This window comes from Heteronotia binoei, chromosome 19, assembly GCF_032191835.1.
Source record: "Heteronotia binoei isolate CCM8104 ecotype False Entrance Well chromosome 19, APGP_CSIRO_Hbin_v1, whole genome shotgun sequence".
NCBI lineage: Eukaryota > Metazoa > Chordata > Lepidosauria > Squamata > Gekkonidae > Heteronotia > Heteronotia binoei.
Genome location: NC_083241.1, coordinates 41054158 through 41072680, shown reverse-complemented (window position 1 = coordinate 41072680; position 18523 = coordinate 41054158). Strand labels below are relative to the sequence as shown.

The window sequence follows — 18523 nt, the reverse complement described above, 5'->3', positions numbered from 1 at the left end:
CTTATGTGACCCAGAGTGTTGGACTGGATGGGCCACTGGCCTGATCCAACATGGTTTCTCTGATGTTCTTGTGTGACCCAGAGTGTTGAACCGGATGGGCCACTGGCCTGATCCAACAGGGCTTCTCTTATGTTCTTTCATAGTGAAAGTGCCTCTTGGAAGTGCCAACAATTTTAATCCTTTTTTTGGCCTTTCAGCAGTGCCGGATTAAGCCCTGTGGAGGCCCCATAGGCAGTCGAAATCTTGGGGAGCCCCCTTGGAAATTATCTCTTGAGTCAGAACGCTGCTCCAACGCCTGTGCCCCCCCCCTGCAGCCTGCAGGCCCCTTCTCAAAAGCCCCTTGGACAACTGCGGGGGAGAGGCAGAGAGTGGCAAACGTGGCAACGACACCAGCAGCTGCCGCGCCAGGCCAGTCTGGCAAAGAGCAGCTCAGTCGTTGGCTGCGTGTGCAGACTGGGAGGGCTGCAGGCAGGGGGAAAACTGGGGGTGAAAGCCAGCCCGGTGCCCCTAAAAGTGTGGGGACCTATAGGCCAGTGCCTGGTTGGCCTGATTGTTAATCCGGCCCTGCACTTCAGTCTCCAGCTTTACCGCTGCAGGGACTGGTTTTGCCCAACTGATTGCAGCTGATCGGCCACTGCCTCCTTTTGCTTTTTTTTTATATTTTTGTATTTTCGTGCGCGTGTCTGTGTGCGCGTGTCTGAAAATCATGGCGGCCTCTGGTGACTGACCCCTACTGGGGGCCGGGAGGATATTCAGAGAGGTGGCTGAATAAAGCCTGCCCCTGCCTCCCGGCTCTGGTATTCCAAGGAGGTCTCCCATCCAAGTACTTGCCAGAGTCTACCCTGCTTAGCTTTTGAGATCTGACCAGATCTGTCTTCCCTAGGCTATTCAGGTCAGGTCACAGCGCCTGCTTTTTGTGACCGTCCAGGGGAGATTTAAGAGCAGCGCCGTGCGCTGAGGTGCAAAGGCAGTCTGCATCAGAGCAACCGGAACAGTTTATCCAGCATCTTAGCGACAAGCTGTTAGTGAAACTAACGGCCATTCAAGGCAGGACCCAGAAAGAGTTCTGAAGCATGTTCTAAAGGGCCGAACGGCCAAAAGTTAATGACGGCTGTCTAAGGGGGCACTCCTTTTCGGCAAAGCCTGAATGCAGGAAAACGGGAGGTGTGCCACAACACAACGTTTGATGCACTTGCGCAGCTTCTATTCCTTCCTGACCTGCGTCTTCACCGCAACAGGGGGCCTAGCCCCCCAAAAGCTACAGCCTCGCAGGCTTTCAACTGTGAGCAGCCTCTTCCTGGGGAACTTTCTCTTAAAGACAGCATTTCTTTGCCCATAACAAGGAATCGATCAATACTGAACAAAAAATAAAAGCAATGCAGGAAGTATGTTCAATTCATCTTTGCAATTAATAGCCCCTATTTCTGCAATTAATAGCCCACAATCAAAGAGCTCAGTTACCCCTTGACACACCAGGGGGGAGGTGGAAATCTGCATACAAGACGAGGTCCACCTTTGCTGATTATTTTTTGTTTGTTCGCCAAGCGAAACAGAATTGACTTGCTCAGTTTCCGCCGCGGTGTGGTCAGATCCGTAAGGCTTCCGTGGCAAAGGCAGCAGCAAAGGGATTCAGTGCTGCTTTCTCCTGAACGAGCAACCTGGCAAGAAAGCATAAAGTCCGTCAGAGAGGGAGGAGGGGAAGGTGGAAAGAAAGCAACTTTAAATGTATACTCCAAGCCCGCTGGATGGCTTGGCTTGATGAACTGACTCTCAAAGAGAGAAATGCCTTCTCCAAGCCAGCCGATGCGGTGGTAGGGACTTTGAGAGCCACGCAGCGTATGTGGAAGACCTCCCTCCCTCGTTTTCAAGTCTGCTAAATGTCAGTATCCTTCACCCTCCCATGAACATATGAACATATGAAGCTGCCTTATACTGAATCAGACCCTGGGTCCATCAAAGCCAGTATTGTCTGCTCAGACTGGCAGCAGCTCTCCAGGGTCTCAAGCTGAGGTTTTTCACATCTATTTGCCTGGACCCTTTTTTGGAGATGCCAGGGATTGAACCTGGGACCTTCTGCTTCCCAAGCAGATGCTCTACCACTGAGCCACCGTCCCTCCCCAAACATATGAAGCTGCCTTATACTGAATCAGACCCTTGGTCCATCAAAGTCAGTATTGTCTTCTCAGACTGGCAGCGGCTCTCCAGGGTCTCAAGCTGAGGTTTTTTCACACCTATTTGCCTGGACCCTTTTTTGGAGATGCCAGGGATTGAACCTGGGACCTTGTGCTTCCCAAGCAGATGCTCTACCACTGAGCCACTGTCCCTCCCCCTCCCACGCTGATGCAGTTGCTTCTCTAAGGAAATTCTGCAGAATTAGTATCGTGTCTAAAGTAAGTAGTTGATCTAAGGAACACACCAGGCAAACGGTTAAGAAAGCTTCCAGAACACCAAGTGCGCATTAGCTACTGCCTTGTGGACAATGTCACCAGCCTCAGTATAGCACAGGGGTGGCCACGCTGCAGCTGTCCACCTCTCCCTCCCTCCCTCCATTTGCCTTCCTTTCTCCCTGTGGCTCTCAAATCAACGCCTGCTTTTTGTGACTGCCCACGACAGTGCACTAATGCGCAAAGGCAGTCTGCATCAGAGCAACTGGAACAGTTTTAACCAGCATCTTAGCGCAACTCGTTGGTGAAACTCTTCAAGGCAGGATCCAGAGAGAGTTCTGAAGCATGTTCTAAAGTAGGGGCGGAGAACCTTTCTTCTGCCAAGGGCCATATGGATATTTATAACATCATTCGCGGGCCATAAAAAATTATCAACGTTAAAAAAAAAAACCCGCTCCGCCAAGGGAGAATGATTCAGGCCAGCAAAATTAATGCAAATAATTGTTTTTTCTATTTGAAATCACGTGGGGAGAGAAATACACAAGAGTATCTTAATGATGTGTCAGTGCCCAAAGAAGTGGATGACACGGCCAAGGGGTGCATCTGTGCAAAGGCCTAAAGGGGCACGAGGCAGTCCTCTACCTTCTGTGAGTCTGGCTTTGCCTCCCGTCGGCTGGCACAGGACGGTTGAGCATCCGAGGCACGGAACCACCATCTGGGCGTGGCTGAACACCGTGGTGATCTTGTAGCATCCTGAATTTTAAAAGCATACATTTCTCATGAAAATGGGCCGACACAAACTGAACATATGAAGCTGCCTTCTACTGGATCAGACCCTCGGTCCATCAAAGTCAGTATTGTCTACTCAGACTGGCAGCGGCTCTCCAGGGTCTCAAGCTGAGGTTTTTCACGCCTATTTGCCTGGACCCTTTTTAGTTAGAGATGCCGGGGATTGAACCTGGGACCTTCTGCTTACCAAGCAGGTGCTCTACCACTGAGCCACCGTCCCTCCCCAATATGAAGCTGCCTTCTACTGAATCAGACCCTGGGTCCATCAAGTCAGTATTGTCTACTCAGACTGGCAGCGGCTTTCCAGGGTCTCAAGCTGAGGTTTTTCACACCTATTTGCCTGGACCCTTTTTTGGAGATGCCGGGGATTGAACCTGGGACCTTCTGCTTACCAAGCAGGTGCTCTACCCCTGAGCCACTGTCCCTCCCCTTAGACATATGAACATATGAAGCTGCCTTATACTGAATCAGCCCCTGGGTCCATCAAAGTCAGTATTGTCTTCTCAGACTGGCAGCGGCTTTCCAGGGTCTCAAGCTGAGGTTTTTCACACCTATTTGCCTGGACCCTTTTTTGGAGATGCCAGGGATTGAACCTGGGACCTTCTGCTTACCAAGCAGATGCTCTACCACTGAGCCACTATCCCTCCCCAACTGGGGTATGAACGCCAGGCCTTTCCAGGAAACCTAACGCAACCTAATGTGCAACCCCTTCTGAAGCATGCGGAGTTGACCCATTTCAAACGAAAGAGGGGGTGGGGGGAGAAGAATTACAGGATTGCTGCTGAGTGGGGAACTCGGCTGTCTGCCCCATACAGCTCTGACCCTCTGCTTAAGACAGCCATTCATAAGTCCAGCCACTTCAAGGCCTCCCGGTTACATTCTGAATGGACCAGCCAATACCTCTCCATCGTGCCCTACCGATCAAAGTGAAAGTAACGTGGCATGAAGTCGTGGACCTAGCCCATTCACATAGTGAGTGGGTGGCAGTACAGCAAGTCTGTGGCTTCTATAAAAAGGAACAGATGGAGAGCCAAAGCCCCTTCACCAAAAACACTGGCTGGGAATAACAGCTGCCTGTCTTGTTTGGCTAGAACCCCCCAGATACTCAAGCCCACACTGCTGGTGCAGTTTCTATCACCCAGATGAAAGATACAAAGGCAGCACCTTTAGTTCTCCACGTTTGGAGGTACTAAGCCTCTGAATCCCAGAGCCTAGAGGCAACATCAGCCTCTATCCCGTTGTTGGTCATCCACAGGAACTGGTTGGCCGCTGTGTGAGACAGGATGCTGGACTAGATGGACCCTCACTGGTCTGATCCAGCGGGGTTCTTCGGATGTTCTTATGAAGGCCTCGGCCTCTATGCCCTGTTGTTGGCCCTCCAGAGGAACTGGCTGGCCCCTATGTGAGACAGGATGGAGAATTAGATGGACCCTCACTGGTCTGATCCAGCGGGGCTCTTCTAATGTTCTTATGAAGGCCTCAGCCTCTCTGCCCTGTTGCTAGACCTCCAGAGGAACTGGTTGGCAACTGCGTGAGACAGGAGGCTGGACTAGATGGACCCTCACTGGTCTGATCCAGTGGGGTTCTTCGGATGTTCTTATGAAGGCCTCGGCCTCTATGCCCTGTTGTTGGCCCTCCAGAGGAACTGGCTGGCAACTGTGTGAGACAGGATGGAGAATTAGATGGACCCTCACTGGTCTGATCCAGCGGGGCTCTTCTGATGTTCTTATGAAGGCCTCAGCCTCTCTGCCCTGTTGCTAGACCTCCAGAGGAACTGGTTGGCAACTGCGTGAGACAGGAGGCTGGACTAGATGGACCCTCACTGGTCTGATCCAGTGGGGTTCTTCGGATGTTCTTATGAAGGCCTCGGCCTCTATGCCCTGTTGTTGGCCCTCCAGAGGAACTGGCTGGCAACTGTGTGAGACAGGATGGAGAATTAGATGGACCCTCACTGGTCTGATCCAGATGGGCTCTTCTGATGTTCTTATGAAGGCCTCGGCCTCTCTGCCCTGTATATTGGCCGTCCAGAGGAACTAGTTAGCTACAGCATGAGGCAGGATGCTGGACTAGAGGGACCAGTGCTCTGATCCAGCAGGGCTCTTCTGATGTTCTTATGAAGGCCTCGGCCTCTGTGCCCTGTTGTTGGTTGGCCATTGTGTGAGACAGGATGATGGACTAGATGGACCCTCACTGGTCTGATCCAGCAGGGCTCTTCTGATGTTCTTATGAAGGCCTCGGCCTCTCTGCCCTGTTGCTAGACCTCCAGAGGAACTGGTTGGCCATTGTATGAGACAGGATGCTGGACTAGATGCGGCCTCCCTGGTGTGATCCAGCTGGGTTCTTCTGATATTCTTATGAAGGCCTCGGCCTCTCTGTCCTGTTATTGGCCCTCCGCTACAGCATGAGGCAGGATGCTGGACTAGAGGGACCACTGCTCTGATCCAGCTGGGATCTTCTGATGTTTTTATGAAGGCCTTGGCCTCTCTGCCCCATTATTGGCTCTCCGGAGGAACTGGTTGGCCGCCGTGTGAGACAGGATGCTGGACTGGATGGACCCTCACTGGTCTGACCCAGCGGGGCTCTTTGGATGTTCTTATGAAGGCCTCGGCCTCTATGCCCTGTTGTTGGCCCTTCAGAGGAACTGGCTGGCAACTGTGTGAGACAGGATGGAGAACTAGACGGACCCTCACTGGTCTGATCCAGCGGGGCTCTTCTAATGTTCTTATGAAGGCCTCAGCCTCTCTGCCCTGTTGCTAGACCTCCAGAGGAACTGGTTGGCCACTGTGTGAGACAGGAGGCTGGACTAGATGGACCCTCACTGGTCTGAGCCAGCGGGGCTCTTCTGATGTTCTCTAAACCAACCTCTCATGAAAAAATCCCACAGAGCTAGCTGGGCATATTACAGCAGAGAGTCCTTTGGCATCTTTCATAGTTAACAACAAAGGCCTGGTGGCATCGTCTTTCACAGGCCAGAAAAGCACAGAGTGTTGACTTATTGATGAAAGGAGTAACGTATCTGCCTGAGGACTGTACTCCTTCAGAAACTTGGCAGGGATGCAAGAGGACTTTGGCCTTACCACCAGTTCCCGGCACAGCATAGCAAACTCACCTTTGAAACCGAATGGAGGTTCTGAAACTCTTTGCCTTTGAGCAAATATTATTTGCAGGAGCACATGCCTGACAGGTATCTAACTGGCTGTTTGGACACCCCAGGGTCTTCTAGCTAACAGCAGGCTGTGTACGAAGAGCCCTGTAAGCTGTTGGAGGATTGGCCACATCAGGGACGTGTGGCCTAATATGCAAAGGAGCTCCTGCTACAAAAGAAGCCCTGGTCTAGTCCAACCCCCTGCACAATGCAGGAACTTCACAGATACCTCCCCAACAAATATACATCCCCGATGACACCTGCCCCATGTCCAGAGGATGCCGAACTGGCCTGGAGAAAAATTGTTGACTGACCCCAAAGTGTCCGTCAGCATTTCTCTTGGTGTGTAGGAAAGGGCCACAAGAACTAAGCCCTGATGTGACCCTTCTTAACCTCCTTCTCATGATCTGCCTAATTCACAGGATCCGCATTGCTGTCAGATGGCCGTCTAACCTCTGCTTAAAAACTTCCAAGGAAGGAGAGCCCACCACCTCCTGAGAAAGCCTGTTCCACTGAGGAATTGCTCTAACAGTCAGGAAGTTCTTCCTAATAGAATCATAGAGTTGGAAGGGACCTCCAGGGTCATCTAGTCCAACCCCCCTGCACAATGCAGGAAACTCACAAACACCTCCCTCTAAATTCACAGGGTCTTCATTGCTGTCAGATGGCCATCTAGCCTCTGTTTAAAAACCTCCAAGGAATGAGAACCCACCACCTCCCGAGGAGGAAGCCTGTTCCACTGAGGAACCGCTCTAACGGCCAGGAATTTCTTCCTAATGTTGAGCCGGAAACTCTTGATTTAATTTCAGCCCATTGATTCTGGTCCGACTTTCTGGGACAACAGAAAATAAATCTGCACCCTCCTCTATGTGACAGCCCTTCAAGGACCTCAAGATGGTGATCGTATCACCTCTCAGCTGTTTCCTCTCCAGGCTAAACATAGCCAGCTCCTTCAACCCTTTCTTCATAGGACTCGGTCTCCAGACCCCGCCCCCACCATCTTTGTTGCCGTCTTCTGGACACATTCCAGCTTGTCTATATCCTTCTTAAATTGTGGGGCCCAGAACACAGTTCTCTAGGTGAGGTCTAACCAGAGCAGAGAAAGTGATACCATCACTTTGCATGATCTGGACACTATACTTCTGTTGATACAGCCCAAAATCGCATGTGTCTTTTTAGCCGCTGCATCACACTGCTGACTCATGTTCAGTGTACAGGTCCACTAAGTCCCCCTAGATCCTTTTGCACATACTGCTGCCAAGACAAGTCTCCCCCATCCTGTAACTATGCCTTGGATTTTTCCTACCTGTCCTTATTTACTCCTGGGCTATCCGTTGTGCTTAGACAAAACGATAACTCCCAGTTGCGTGTTTTTCCTTCTCTGTTCCTGAAGGGAGAAGGAATTGGAGCTGCGACTTAAGGCAGTCAGTGTCCAAAGAGCGGGAATGCAAAGGCTTGCAAGGCTGGGATTTCAGAGGGGTCACCAGCCAAGAGGCGAGAAGTCAAGGCGGGTCATGTATTTATAGCTCTAGACTCCTGCACTGGCAAGCCGCTCTTCTCTAAGACTTCCTTAAGAGTGGGGAGATCACATAACAAACGATGCGTTTTCTTGGATGGCTCTTATTTACATCTAAGGCCCCGGCTTTATTCTCTGCTCGATCAAACCTTTTGACTTTTCGCAGTGGGGAGGGTGCCGATAGTACACCTACAATAATTTGACCCCTGTGCAGCCTATCTCTCTTTAATTGCACTGCCGAGGGGAGCCATTAGCCCCGTTTGACCTTCAGCATAAAAAGCTCAGATAAGGAGCTGCGGCCTTTCGGAAGCAGAACCAGGAAACAGACCTAGGGTTGCCAATCCCCAGGCGGGGGCAGGGGATCCCCTGGTTTGGAGACCCTCCCCCCGCTTCAGGGTCGTCAGAAAGCAGGGGGAGGGGAGGGAAATGTCTACTGGGAACCCCATTATTCCCTATGGAGATTTATTCCCATAGAAAATCATGGAGAACTGATCTGCGGGTATCCGGGGCTCTGGGGAGGCTGTTTTTGGGGGTAGAGGCACCAAATTTTCAGTATAGCATCTAGTGCCTCTCCCCAAAATACCCCCCCAAGTTTCAAAACGATTGGACCAGGGGTTCCAATTCTATGAGCCCCAAAAGAAGGTGCCCCTATCCTTCATTATTTCCTATGGAAGGAAGGCATTGAAAAGGTGTGCCATCCCTTTAAATGTGATGGCCAGAACTCCCTTTGGAGTTCGATTATGCTTGTCACAGCCTTGATCTTGGCTCCACCCCTAATGTCTCCTGGCTCCACCCCCAAAGTCTCCTGGCTCCACCCCCAAAGTCCCCAGATATGTCTTGAACGGGACTTGGCAACCCCAAACAGACCACGCCAGCAGTTGCCACCTTGCCTGCTCCCGGTTGCCGAAGAGATCAGATCTCTTGCTCCCTTCAAAGCAAAAAATGAAAGCAGTAGCCATGCAGCTACTTCAATAAACGTCTGTTAGGAACTGGATATTGTACTACTAAAGCCAATGAGTAGCCAGGGGTGGAATCCTAGCAAGAGCTGCTTTGCATATTAGGCCACACACCCCGCCGATGCAGCCAATCCTCCAAGAGCTTGCAAGGCTCTTTTTTGTAAGCTCTTGGAGGATTGGCTGCAGCAGGGGTGTGTGGCCTAATATGCAAAGGAGCCCCTGCTGGAATTCTATCTCTGGACCCTGTACTAAGAGCCCTGTAAGCTCTTGGAGGGTTGGCTCCATCAGGGGTGTGTGGCCTAATATGCAAAGGAGCCCCTGCTGGAATTCTATCTCTGGGCCCTGCACTAAGAGCCCTGTAAGCTCTTGGAGGATTGGCTGCATCAGGGGTGTGTGGCCTAATATGCAAAGGAGCCCCTGCTGGAATTCTGTCTCTGGACCCTGCACTAAGAGCCCTGTAAGCTCTTGGAAGGTTGGCTCCATCAGGGGTGTGTGGCCTAATATGCAAAGGAGCCCCTGCTGGAATTCTATCTCTGGGCCCTGCACTAAGAGCCCTGTAAGCTCTTGGAGGATTGGCTGCATCAGGGGTGTGTGGCCTAATATGCAAAGGATCCCCTGCTAGAATTCTATCTCTGGACCCTGTACTAAGAGCCCTGTAAGCTCTTGGAAGGTTGGCTCCATCGGGGTGTGTGGCCTAATATGCAAAGGAGCCCCTGCTGGAATTCTATCTCTGGGCCCTGCACTAAGAGCCCTGTAAGCTCTTGGAGGATTGGCTGCATCAGGGGTGTGTGGCCTAATATGCAAAGGAGCTCCTGCTAGAATTCCACCCCTGTGAGTAGCTGATGTTAAAATTCCTTCTGGAGAGACCTACTGGCCTAAGTTGTCTTCCCATCACTGAGAGCAAGTTGGATGCTGCAGGGAACTTAGCCGAGGCAACTAAAAGTCTGTTTTCCTCTTCCCTGGATTGGATTCCAACCCGCTGAGATGAGGAAACTGCCCACCGGAGTGGCAGCCTCTTCTTCAGCTCCTCTACTGGATTCAGAATTTTCTGTAGCCTGTAAGAGAGCACTTCTGAAGTCAAAATTACCTGGACACTTGACATCCATGAAGTAGGAATTCGGGCTCTGTACCAGGCGTTTCTTTTTGTGTTTCCTCTTCTCATCCTCTAAGGACGGGTGATTTAAGTCTCTGGCCAGCTGCGGAAGAGACCGGAAGGTAAGTTATTTCACCAGACGCAACAAAGCAGGGCTCTTGAGCTCACCTGCATGAGATCCTTTTTAGTGACTGTCATGTTGGGTTGCTCTTCCCTGGCCTGAGAGAGTGGCTGCCCAAAGGTGGGAAGTGTTTTTACAAACGCCGACGTGAGGCACACAACCCCCCCTGCGAGTCCTGCAAACACAAACTCCTTTGCTTTTATGCAGCTTGTCTCAGCTTGTCCCACAGCAGTGCTTCCTGTTAGATCAGGGGTCAAACGTGCAGCCCGGGGACCAAATCAAGCCCCCGAGCAACTGGCTGCCATCTGCTTCCTTCTCCCTCTTTCTTCCTTCCTTCCGCATCACAGCTTGCTTTGCAAGGCTTGCTCGATCGCACAGGAGCTACAGAGCAAAACCTCTATTTTCTCCATTGGCTGAGGCTCCTCCCTTGGGAAGGGGGGGGGACAGAGCTTGCTTTTCCAGGCCCTCTCAACTGCACAGCAGAGCTACTGAGCCAAGCCTCTCTTCCTTCTATTGGCTGAGGCTCCTCCCTCTCCTGGTTCCCCAGGGGAGGGAAGGAAAGAGCCAGAGCTTCCTTTGCCCAGTTTCCTGGATCCCATGGGAGAGATACAAAGAAAGCACCTTAAGACCAACGAATGCTAATGTTTTAAGTTTTTTTAAAAAAACCCTTTTAATTGTGTTTGGCTGGGTCCTTTATAAAGTTTATATATCTCTGCTTTCTACAAGGTCTCATTTATGTCAGGTTCAGCCCTCATAACAAAATGAGCGCCACCCCTGTGCTAGATGGTGTCTCACATCGGGTCTCACATCTGCCATCCCAAATCCACCACTGAATGTCCAGACGATAATAACTACTGCTATGGCATAGATTCCCTGTATGGCCAAAGGCCACAGTCTCGTCTTTATACGATCATTCTTAACTAGCCTGTTGTAGAGTGAACTGTGAGAGGGTAGAAGAAGATGATGAAGATATTGGATTTATATCCCGCCCTCCACTCCGAAGAGTCTCAGAGCGGCTCACAATCTCCTTTCCCTTCCTCCCCCACAACAGACACCCTGTGAGGTAGATGAAGATATTGGATTTATATCCCGCCCTTCACTTTGAAGGGTTTCAGAGCAGCTCACAATCTCCTTTCCCTTCCTCCCCCACAACAGACACGCCGTTAGGTAGATGAAGATATTGGATTTATATCCCGCCCTCCACTCCGAAGAGTCTCAGAGCGGCTCACAATCTCCTTTCCCTTCCTCCCCCACAACAGACACCCTGTGAGGTAGATGAAGATATTGGATTTATATCCCGCCCTCCACTTCGAATCTCAGAGCAGCTCACAATCTCCTTTACCTTCCTCCCCCACAACCGACACCCTGTGAGGTGCGTGGGGCTGAGAGAACTCTTAGAGCAGCTGCCCTTTCAAGGACAACCTCTGCCAGAGCTATGGCTGACCCAAGGCCATTCCAGCATGTGCAAGTGGAGGAGTGGGGAATCAAACCCGGTTCTCCCAGATAAGAGTCCTTGCACTTAACCACTACACCAAGCTGGCTCTCCAACCAACAAAAGTCAACAAAACCAGCACCAGAAGCTGAGAAACAGCATGTGAATAAAGGAAGAGCAAGACTTCTGCTCAGATGGTTCTAAAATAAGTGACTAAGAGAGGTTATTAGCAGCCTTGAGAGGAAAGCAGCAGGGAAGAGATCCCCGCGCACCTAAACATATTGTGGGAGAATCGCATCAGGAAGGTCTAATATGAGAAAGGAGCAGGACATTACTCTCTCTCTCTCTCTCTTTTCCCCCAGCTGTGTGGCTGAAAGGGAAAGGAGGTGGCCCCTGTCAGCAAATTCCCCCCACCCACCTTCCCACCATTCAAAGGTAACTGGATTCTCTTCAGTCCTGCTGCTTTTAACCTTCTTTCTCCTAGGCCAGGGGTGGTCAAACTTGCTTAATGTTAGAGCCACACGGAATAAACGTCAGATGTTTGAGAGCCACAAGACATGAAGATCAGATGTTTGAGAGCCGCAAGACGAGGGAAGGAAGGAAATTGATGCGGAGGGGGAGAGGGAGGTGGAAAGAAAGCAACTTTAACTTTAAATGCATTCTCCAAGCTGCCAGCTGGCTTGGCTTGGAGGGGTGATTTAAAGAAAGAAATGCCTTCTCCAAGCCGGCAGATGGGGCTTGTGGGGGCTTCGAGAGCAGCACAATATGTGTGAAAGGGCCACACGTGGCTTCCGAGCCACAGTTTGACCACTCCTGCCCTAGGCCAAGAATAACTGTCTTCTCATCCCAGCTGACAGGTTGGAAAACTACCTTTAACATTACAGTTGCTTTCTTTCTGCCTCTCCTTCCCCCATCTGTTTCCCTTCTTGCTTCCTTCTTGTCTTGCTGCCCTCAAACATCTGACAAGTCTTCCATATGGCTCTTAGATTAAGTAAGCTTGGCCACCTCTGATTTACCCACCCCCCTTCCCCTAGGAAATTAGTTCACAGGCCCCCTCCCCAGACTTTTCCTGGATAACAAGACACGCCCCCTTGATTGATTGATTGACAGCAAAGGTGATGCAACCCCCCCCTCCATTATTAATCTAGCTCTTCCTCCCCCCCTGCAAGCTGCCCCACTTACAGGCATGTTGTCTTGTTTTCCTTCCACCGCTTGGAGTCGAGCACGCACTTCTCCAGACTGCCAAGTATAAGCCCCACCCCAGGCCACGCCCACTTCCCCACGGGTTTCTCTTCCGCCCTGTCTAGGAGTGCCGGCTCTATGGTGGGAGAGTCATTCTCCTCGGGAATGTTGGTGCCCTCCCCCCCCCCCCCAACCGTTTATTTGCTTATTTTTCATTTCTGGTGGAAACTTATCCCCCCCCTCCGGGAAAAGTTCAAATGGGGGAAATATTAAAAAAAATTCCAAATATTTGGGTTTCTTTCTTTTCCGTTCCTGATTTGCCCCGCCTACCAGCCTTGTTGTACGATTCTAACTGGCTGTAAGGAGACTGAGCGACAGCGCCTTGACCGTCCTTCTCACCAATCGGCGCAGTTGGAATGGCTGCGTGGCCGCCCCCTTTTATTTGATTGGCAAGGCGAGGGGGCAGTCGCCTAGCGAGCCGTACTGAGGCGGCTCCGCCTCCTGCCCACGTGGGCTTTGGGGTTTTTTTTAAATAGCTTGACAGGCAGCCGCCTAGGTGGGCGTATGTGTATTAATTTTAAAGCAAAAGCATACTTTTTGGCTGTGCATTTATTGATTTGAATGCTTCCTGTCTCTTTAGGTCGACAACGGATTCCACACACACACACCCCACATAGATCCAGAGGATAGATCCAAGTGGGCAGCCCTGTTGGTCTTTAGCACAGGAAAGCTTACCTTCTGAATAAAACTTCGTTGGTCTTAAAGGTGCAACTGGACTCCTACTTTGTTCTATAGATCCAGAGGAGTTAGCCGTGTTAGTCTGTTGCTGCAAAAATTAGTAAAGAGTCCAGTAGCTATTTTAAGACTTAACCATTTTTATTCTAGCAGAAGCTTTCGAGAAGCACAGCTCTCTGCATCAGATGCAACAGTTGCATGCCCGTGCTGCTTCTGGGCTCAGAATTTGTTCTAAAAATATCAATTGCAAGGATGTGTGGTTACGAATGTTCTCTGCTTAAAAACCTTTTTCCAAGCGCAGTGTGTGTGTGTGTGTGTATCGCTTCTCTGTGTTTGCAACCGAATACTCAATGTGATCCGCATGCCACAGTCTGCTAAAACACCTCTTCTTTCCTGTGACTTAGCTCCCAGAGGACTAACCACCCCTGCCTGACCCAACAGCTCATTTTAATATGCAAACTAAAGAAGACATTAGGCGCAAGGCTTGTGCACGCTTCTGAAAATAATGGGCGCGATCGATGCCCTTCTGTTAAAACCGGTGGATACTGCTGCTGACCTCTACAGAAGGCGGTGCCTAGATCAAGGATTAAACACGCTTTGCAGGCTTTTTGTTGTTGTTCAGTCGCACAGTCGAGTCTGACTCTTTGCGACCCCATGGACAAAGTCACGCCAGGCCCTCCTGTCTTCCACCATCCTCCGAAGTCTGCTCAAATTTGTGTTTGTTACATCAGTAACACTGTCCAGCCATCCTCTGAGTGATCCTCTGAGTTAAATGCACCCATGCCCGTCCATTTTAGTTCACTGATTCCCAATATGTCGACGTTCAGTCTTGACATTTCTTGTTTGACCACATCTAGCTTACCTTGATTCATAGATCTTACATTTCACGTTCCGATGCAGTATTGTTCTTTGCAACATCAGACTGTTCTTTCACCATCAGACACATCCACAGCTGAGCGTTCTTTTGGCTTTGGCCCAGCTGCTTCACTCTGTGGTTACTTGAACGCTCTTCCCCAGTAACATATTGGGCACCTTCTGACCTGAGGGGCTCATCTTCCAGCACCACATCTTTTAGCCTTTTGTTACTGTTCATGGGGTTTTCTTGGCAAGGATACTGGAGTGGTTTGCCATTTCCTTCTCCAGTGGATCACTTTGCTAGCTTTGCAGGCTAGCGCTGGGCAAAGGGCAGTTCAGTGCTGATCATTTGTCTATGCAAGTAGCACTGTTAAGACTGCACATTTTATTGCTGCATAAGCTTTCGAGAAACACAGATCTCCTCGTCAGATGCATCTAACAAAGAGACCTGTTTTTCTTGGAAGCTTATGCTACAGTAAAATGTGTTAGTCTTAAAGGTGCTAGTGGACTCTTTACTATTTTCGCAGCAACAGACTAACACGACTAAATTCTGAGAAAGAAATGCCCTCATTTTGGCCCAGGCTTATAAACAATAGATTAGCAGACATTCCCACACTTTGACATGTTACTGTTTTATCAGTTTCTCACGCTCATGCTACCCAGAACAAAGGTTTGCTCACTTTGTTAATTTTACTATTCTGTCATTGGATTTAAAATTTGTACCATTCTGCATGATAAACCACTGCCTACCAGCTATATGTAGCTCTGCTCACTGTACCTCATTCCTCGTCTGAAGAAGTGTGCATGCACACACGAAAGCTTACATCCTGAATAAAACTTTGTTGGCATTAAAGGTGCCACTTGACTCCTAATTTGTTCCTCTGAATCGTTCACTCACACGAGACTAAAAAATGCGTTTTGCAAATGGATTTTTAATATCAAAAACCTACTTGCAAAACACATTATTTAGTGTAGTGTGAACCCACTGGGTGTGTAGCGTGAACTCACAGGCTGCGCTCACACTACACTAAACAACGCGTTTTGCAAGCAGATTTTTTTGCTATTCTTATACAGTAAAAAAAAATCCAGTTGTAAAAGGCACTATTTATATTTATGCAAGAGTCGGCAAAAAAAAAAGGCAAATGGAGCTTATCCACTGCCTGTGCAAGAGCCAGCTCTGGGGAAAAAATCTCCCTAAATGCAACCAGCACACAAAACGCCGCTTGCGCGCCCTCCCATCTGTTGCTGCGCTCCGCTTTTCTCCACTCAGCCCGAGCTCCCAGAGACGACTACATTTCCCACAGTGCTTCGCGGCGCAGGCGGCGCCCGAGCGAGAGCTCTTCCGGCGCGCGGCGATGCGCTTCCCTCTCTCCCCCCGACGCAGGATGGGGGCGTGGCGGCTGCCTCCGATTGGGCGCGGCGCGGGGGTGACGCGTGCGGCGTCGGAAGGGCGTGCGTGCGTGGGGCGCGCGGAGCTCCCTCGTCGCTGAGCGCCGCCGCCCCCTCCCTCCCTCCTTGGCGGGCGGGCGCGAGAGAGAGCGAAGATGGCGAAGACCTACGACTATCTCTTCAAGCTGCTGCTGATCGGCGACTCGGGCGTGGGCAAGACCTGCCTGCTCTTCCGCTTCAGCGAGGACGCCTTCAACACCACCTTCATCTCCACCATCGGTGAGGGGCCGCCTCCTCCTCAGGCCTTCCCCAGGGAAGCGGGGGGGGGGAGGGAGTAACGTCTGTTCTGAGGCGGCAGTTCTGAAGAGGAAGTGGGGGGAGGGGGGATGCGGCTCTTCTTTTTTGGGGGGGGGATAATCTCCTCAAGCGGCCTTTCTCCCTTCTCCCCACCCCTTTTCTGCCTGTCGCTTATTGTGAGGCTGCGGCTCTCTGGGGTCGCAGGCGGAGGGCTTTCATGTCGCCTCTACTGCCTGCTTCTTTTTAACTGGGGGTGCCAAGGTAGCCAACGCCAGGTTAACTGGGGATGCCAAGGTAGCCAACGCCAGGTTAACTAGAGATGCCAAGGTAGCCAACGCCAGGTTAACTGGGGATGCCAAGGTAGCCAACGCCAGGTTAACTGGGGATGCCAAGGTAGCCAACGCCAGGTTAACTGAAGATGCCAGGGTTGCCAAGTGGCCTTTCTCCCTTCTTCCCCCCCCCCTCCTTTTCTTCCTGTCGCTTATTGTGAGGCTGCGGCTCTCTGGGGTCGCAGGCGGAGGGCTTTCATGTCGCCTCTACTGCCTGCTTCTTTTTAACTGGGGATGCCAAGGTAGCCAACGCCAGGTTAACTGGGGATGCCAAGGTAGCCAACGCCAGGTTAACTGGGGATGCCAAGGTAGCCAACGCCAGGTTAACTGGAGATGCCAGGGTTGCCAAGTGGCCTTTCTCCCTTCTCCCCCCCCTCCTTTTCTTCCTGTCGCTTATTGTGAGGCTGCGGCTCTCTGGGGTCCCAGGCGGAGGGCTTTCATGTCGCCTCTACTGCCTGCTTCTTTTTAACTGGGGATGCCAAGGTAGCCAACGCCAGGTTAACTGGAGATGCCAGGGTTGCCAAGCGGCCTTTCTCCCTTCTTCCCCCCCCTCCTTTTCTGCCTGTCGCTTATTGTGAGGCTGCGGCTCTCTGGGGTCCCAGGCGGAGGGCTTTCATGTCGCCTCTACTGCCTGCTTCTTTTTAACTGGGGATGCCAAGGTAGCCAACGCCAGGTTAACTAGAGATGCCAGGGTTGCCAAGCGGCCTTTCTCCCCCCCCTCCTTTTCTGCCTGTCGCTTATTGTGAGGCTGCGGCTTTCTGGGGTCCCAGGCGGAGGGCTTTCATGTTGCCTCTACTGCCTGCTTCTTTTTAACTGGGGATGCCAAGGTAGCCAACGCCAGGTTAACTAGAGATGCCAAGGTAGCCAACGCCAGGTTAACTGGAGATTCCAGGGTTGCCAAGCGGCCTTTCTCCCTTCTTCCCCCCCCCCTCCTTTTCTGCCTGTCGCTTATTGTGAGGCTGCGGCTCTCTGGGGTCCCAGGCGGAGGGCTTTCATGTCGCCTCTACTGCCTGCTTCTTTTTAACTGGGGATGCCAAGGTAGCCAACGCCAGGTTAACTAGAGGTGCCAAGGTAGCCAACGCCAGGTTAACTGGAGATGCCAGGGTTGCCAAGTGGCCTTTCTCCCTTCTTCCCCCCCCCTCCTTTTCTTCCTGTCGCTTATTGTGAGGCTGCGGCTCTCTGGGGTCCCAGGCGGAGGGCTTTCATGTCGCCTCTACTGCCTGCTTCTTTTTAACTGGGGATGCCAAGGTAGCCAACGCCAGGTTAACTGGAGATGCCAAGGTAGCCAACGCCAGGTTAACTGGAGATGCCAAGGTTGCCAAGCGGCCTTTCTCCCTTCTCCCCCCCCCTCCTTTTCTTCCTGTCACTTATTGTGAGGCTGCGGCTCTCTGGGGTCCCAGGCGGAGGGCTTTCATGCCGCCTCTTCTGCCTGATTCTTTTTAACTGGGGATGCCAAGGTAGCCAACGCCAGGTTAACTAGAGATGCCAAGGTAGCCAACGCCAGGTTAACTAGAGGTGCCAAGGTAGCCAACGCCAGGTTAACTAGAGGTGCCAAGGTAGCCAACGCCAGGTTAACTAGAGATGCCAAGGTAGCCAACGCCAGGTTAATTAGAGATGCCAAGGTAGTCAACGCCAGGTTAAATAGAGATGCCAAAGTAGTCAACGCCAGGTTAACTAGAGGTGCCAAGGGAGCCAACGCCAGGTTAACTAGAGGTGCCAAGGGAGCCAACGCCAGGTTAACTAGAGGTGCCAAGGTAGCCAACGCCAGGTTAACTGGAGATGCCAGGGTTGCCAAGCGGCCTTTCTTCCTTCTTCCGCCCCCCTCCTTTTCTGCCTCTCGCTTATTGTGAGGCTGCGGCTCTCTGGGGTCCCAGGCGGAGGGCTTTCATGTCGCCTCTTCTGCCTGCTTCTTTTTAACTGGGGATGCCAAGGTAGCCAACGCCAGGTTAACTAGAGATGCCAAGATAGCCAACGCCAGGTTAACTTGAGGTGCCAAGGGAGCCAACGCCAGGTTAACTAGAGGTGCCAAGGTAGCCAATGCCAGGTTAACTACAGATGCCAAGGTAGCCAATGCCAGGTTAACTAGAGATGCCAAGGTAGCCAACGCCAGGTTAACTGGACATGCCAGGGTTGCCAACGCCAGGATAACTAGAGACGACAGGGTTGCCAACGCCAGGTTAACTGGAAATGCCAGGGTTGCCAACGCCAGGTTTTTAACTGGACATGCCAGGGTTTCCAACGCCAGGTTTTAAACTGGAGATGCCAGGGTTGCCAACGCCAGGTTTTTAACTGGAGATGCC

At 51.4% G+C, this 18523-nt stretch overlaps 2 protein-coding genes across 2 annotated transcripts in view; one reads left to right on the top strand and one right to left on the bottom strand.

Annotated features, from left to right (window-relative positions):
* Positions 1-1386: 1386 nt before the first annotated feature.
* RPS27L (ribosomal protein S27 like) lies at positions 1387-13032 on the bottom strand. The gene is made up of 4 exons (XM_060260157.1): positions 12619-13032; positions 9878-9986; positions 3027-3137; positions 1387-1658 (listed from the first exon to the last, which is right to left on the bottom strand). Exons 1-4 carry the CDS (start codon positions 12622-12624, stop codon positions 1630-1632), a joined length of 255 nt encoding a protein of 84 aa, XP_060116140.1. The 5' UTR covers positions 12625-13032; the 3' UTR covers positions 1387-1629.
* A 2594-nt stretch (positions 13033-15626) lies between these two features.
* RAB8B (RAB8B, member RAS oncogene family) overlaps positions 15627-18523 on the top strand; it is a 43054-nt gene continuing 40157 nt past the window's right edge. Inside the window, exon 1 of the mRNA XM_060259939.1 lies at positions 15627-15876. Coding sequence (XP_060115922.1) covers positions 15753-15876 — 124 coding nt within the window. The 5' untranslated portion in view covers positions 15627-15752. The remainder of the gene's footprint in view (positions 15877-18523) is intronic.

What these genes read in the sequence shown, in the direction of transcription:
- RPS27L (XM_060260157.1), bottom strand. An exon ending in CATGGATGTCAAGTGTCCAG is followed by an intron (nt 3,138 to 9,877) that starts GTAATTTTGACT and finishes TTTAAAATTCAG; the next exon opens with GATGCTACAAGATCACCACG. An exon ending in CAAAGCCAGACTCACAGAAG is followed by an intron (nt 1,659 to 3,026) that starts GTAGAGGACTGC and finishes CTTTCTTGCCAG; the next exon opens with GTTGCTCGTTCAGGAGAAAG.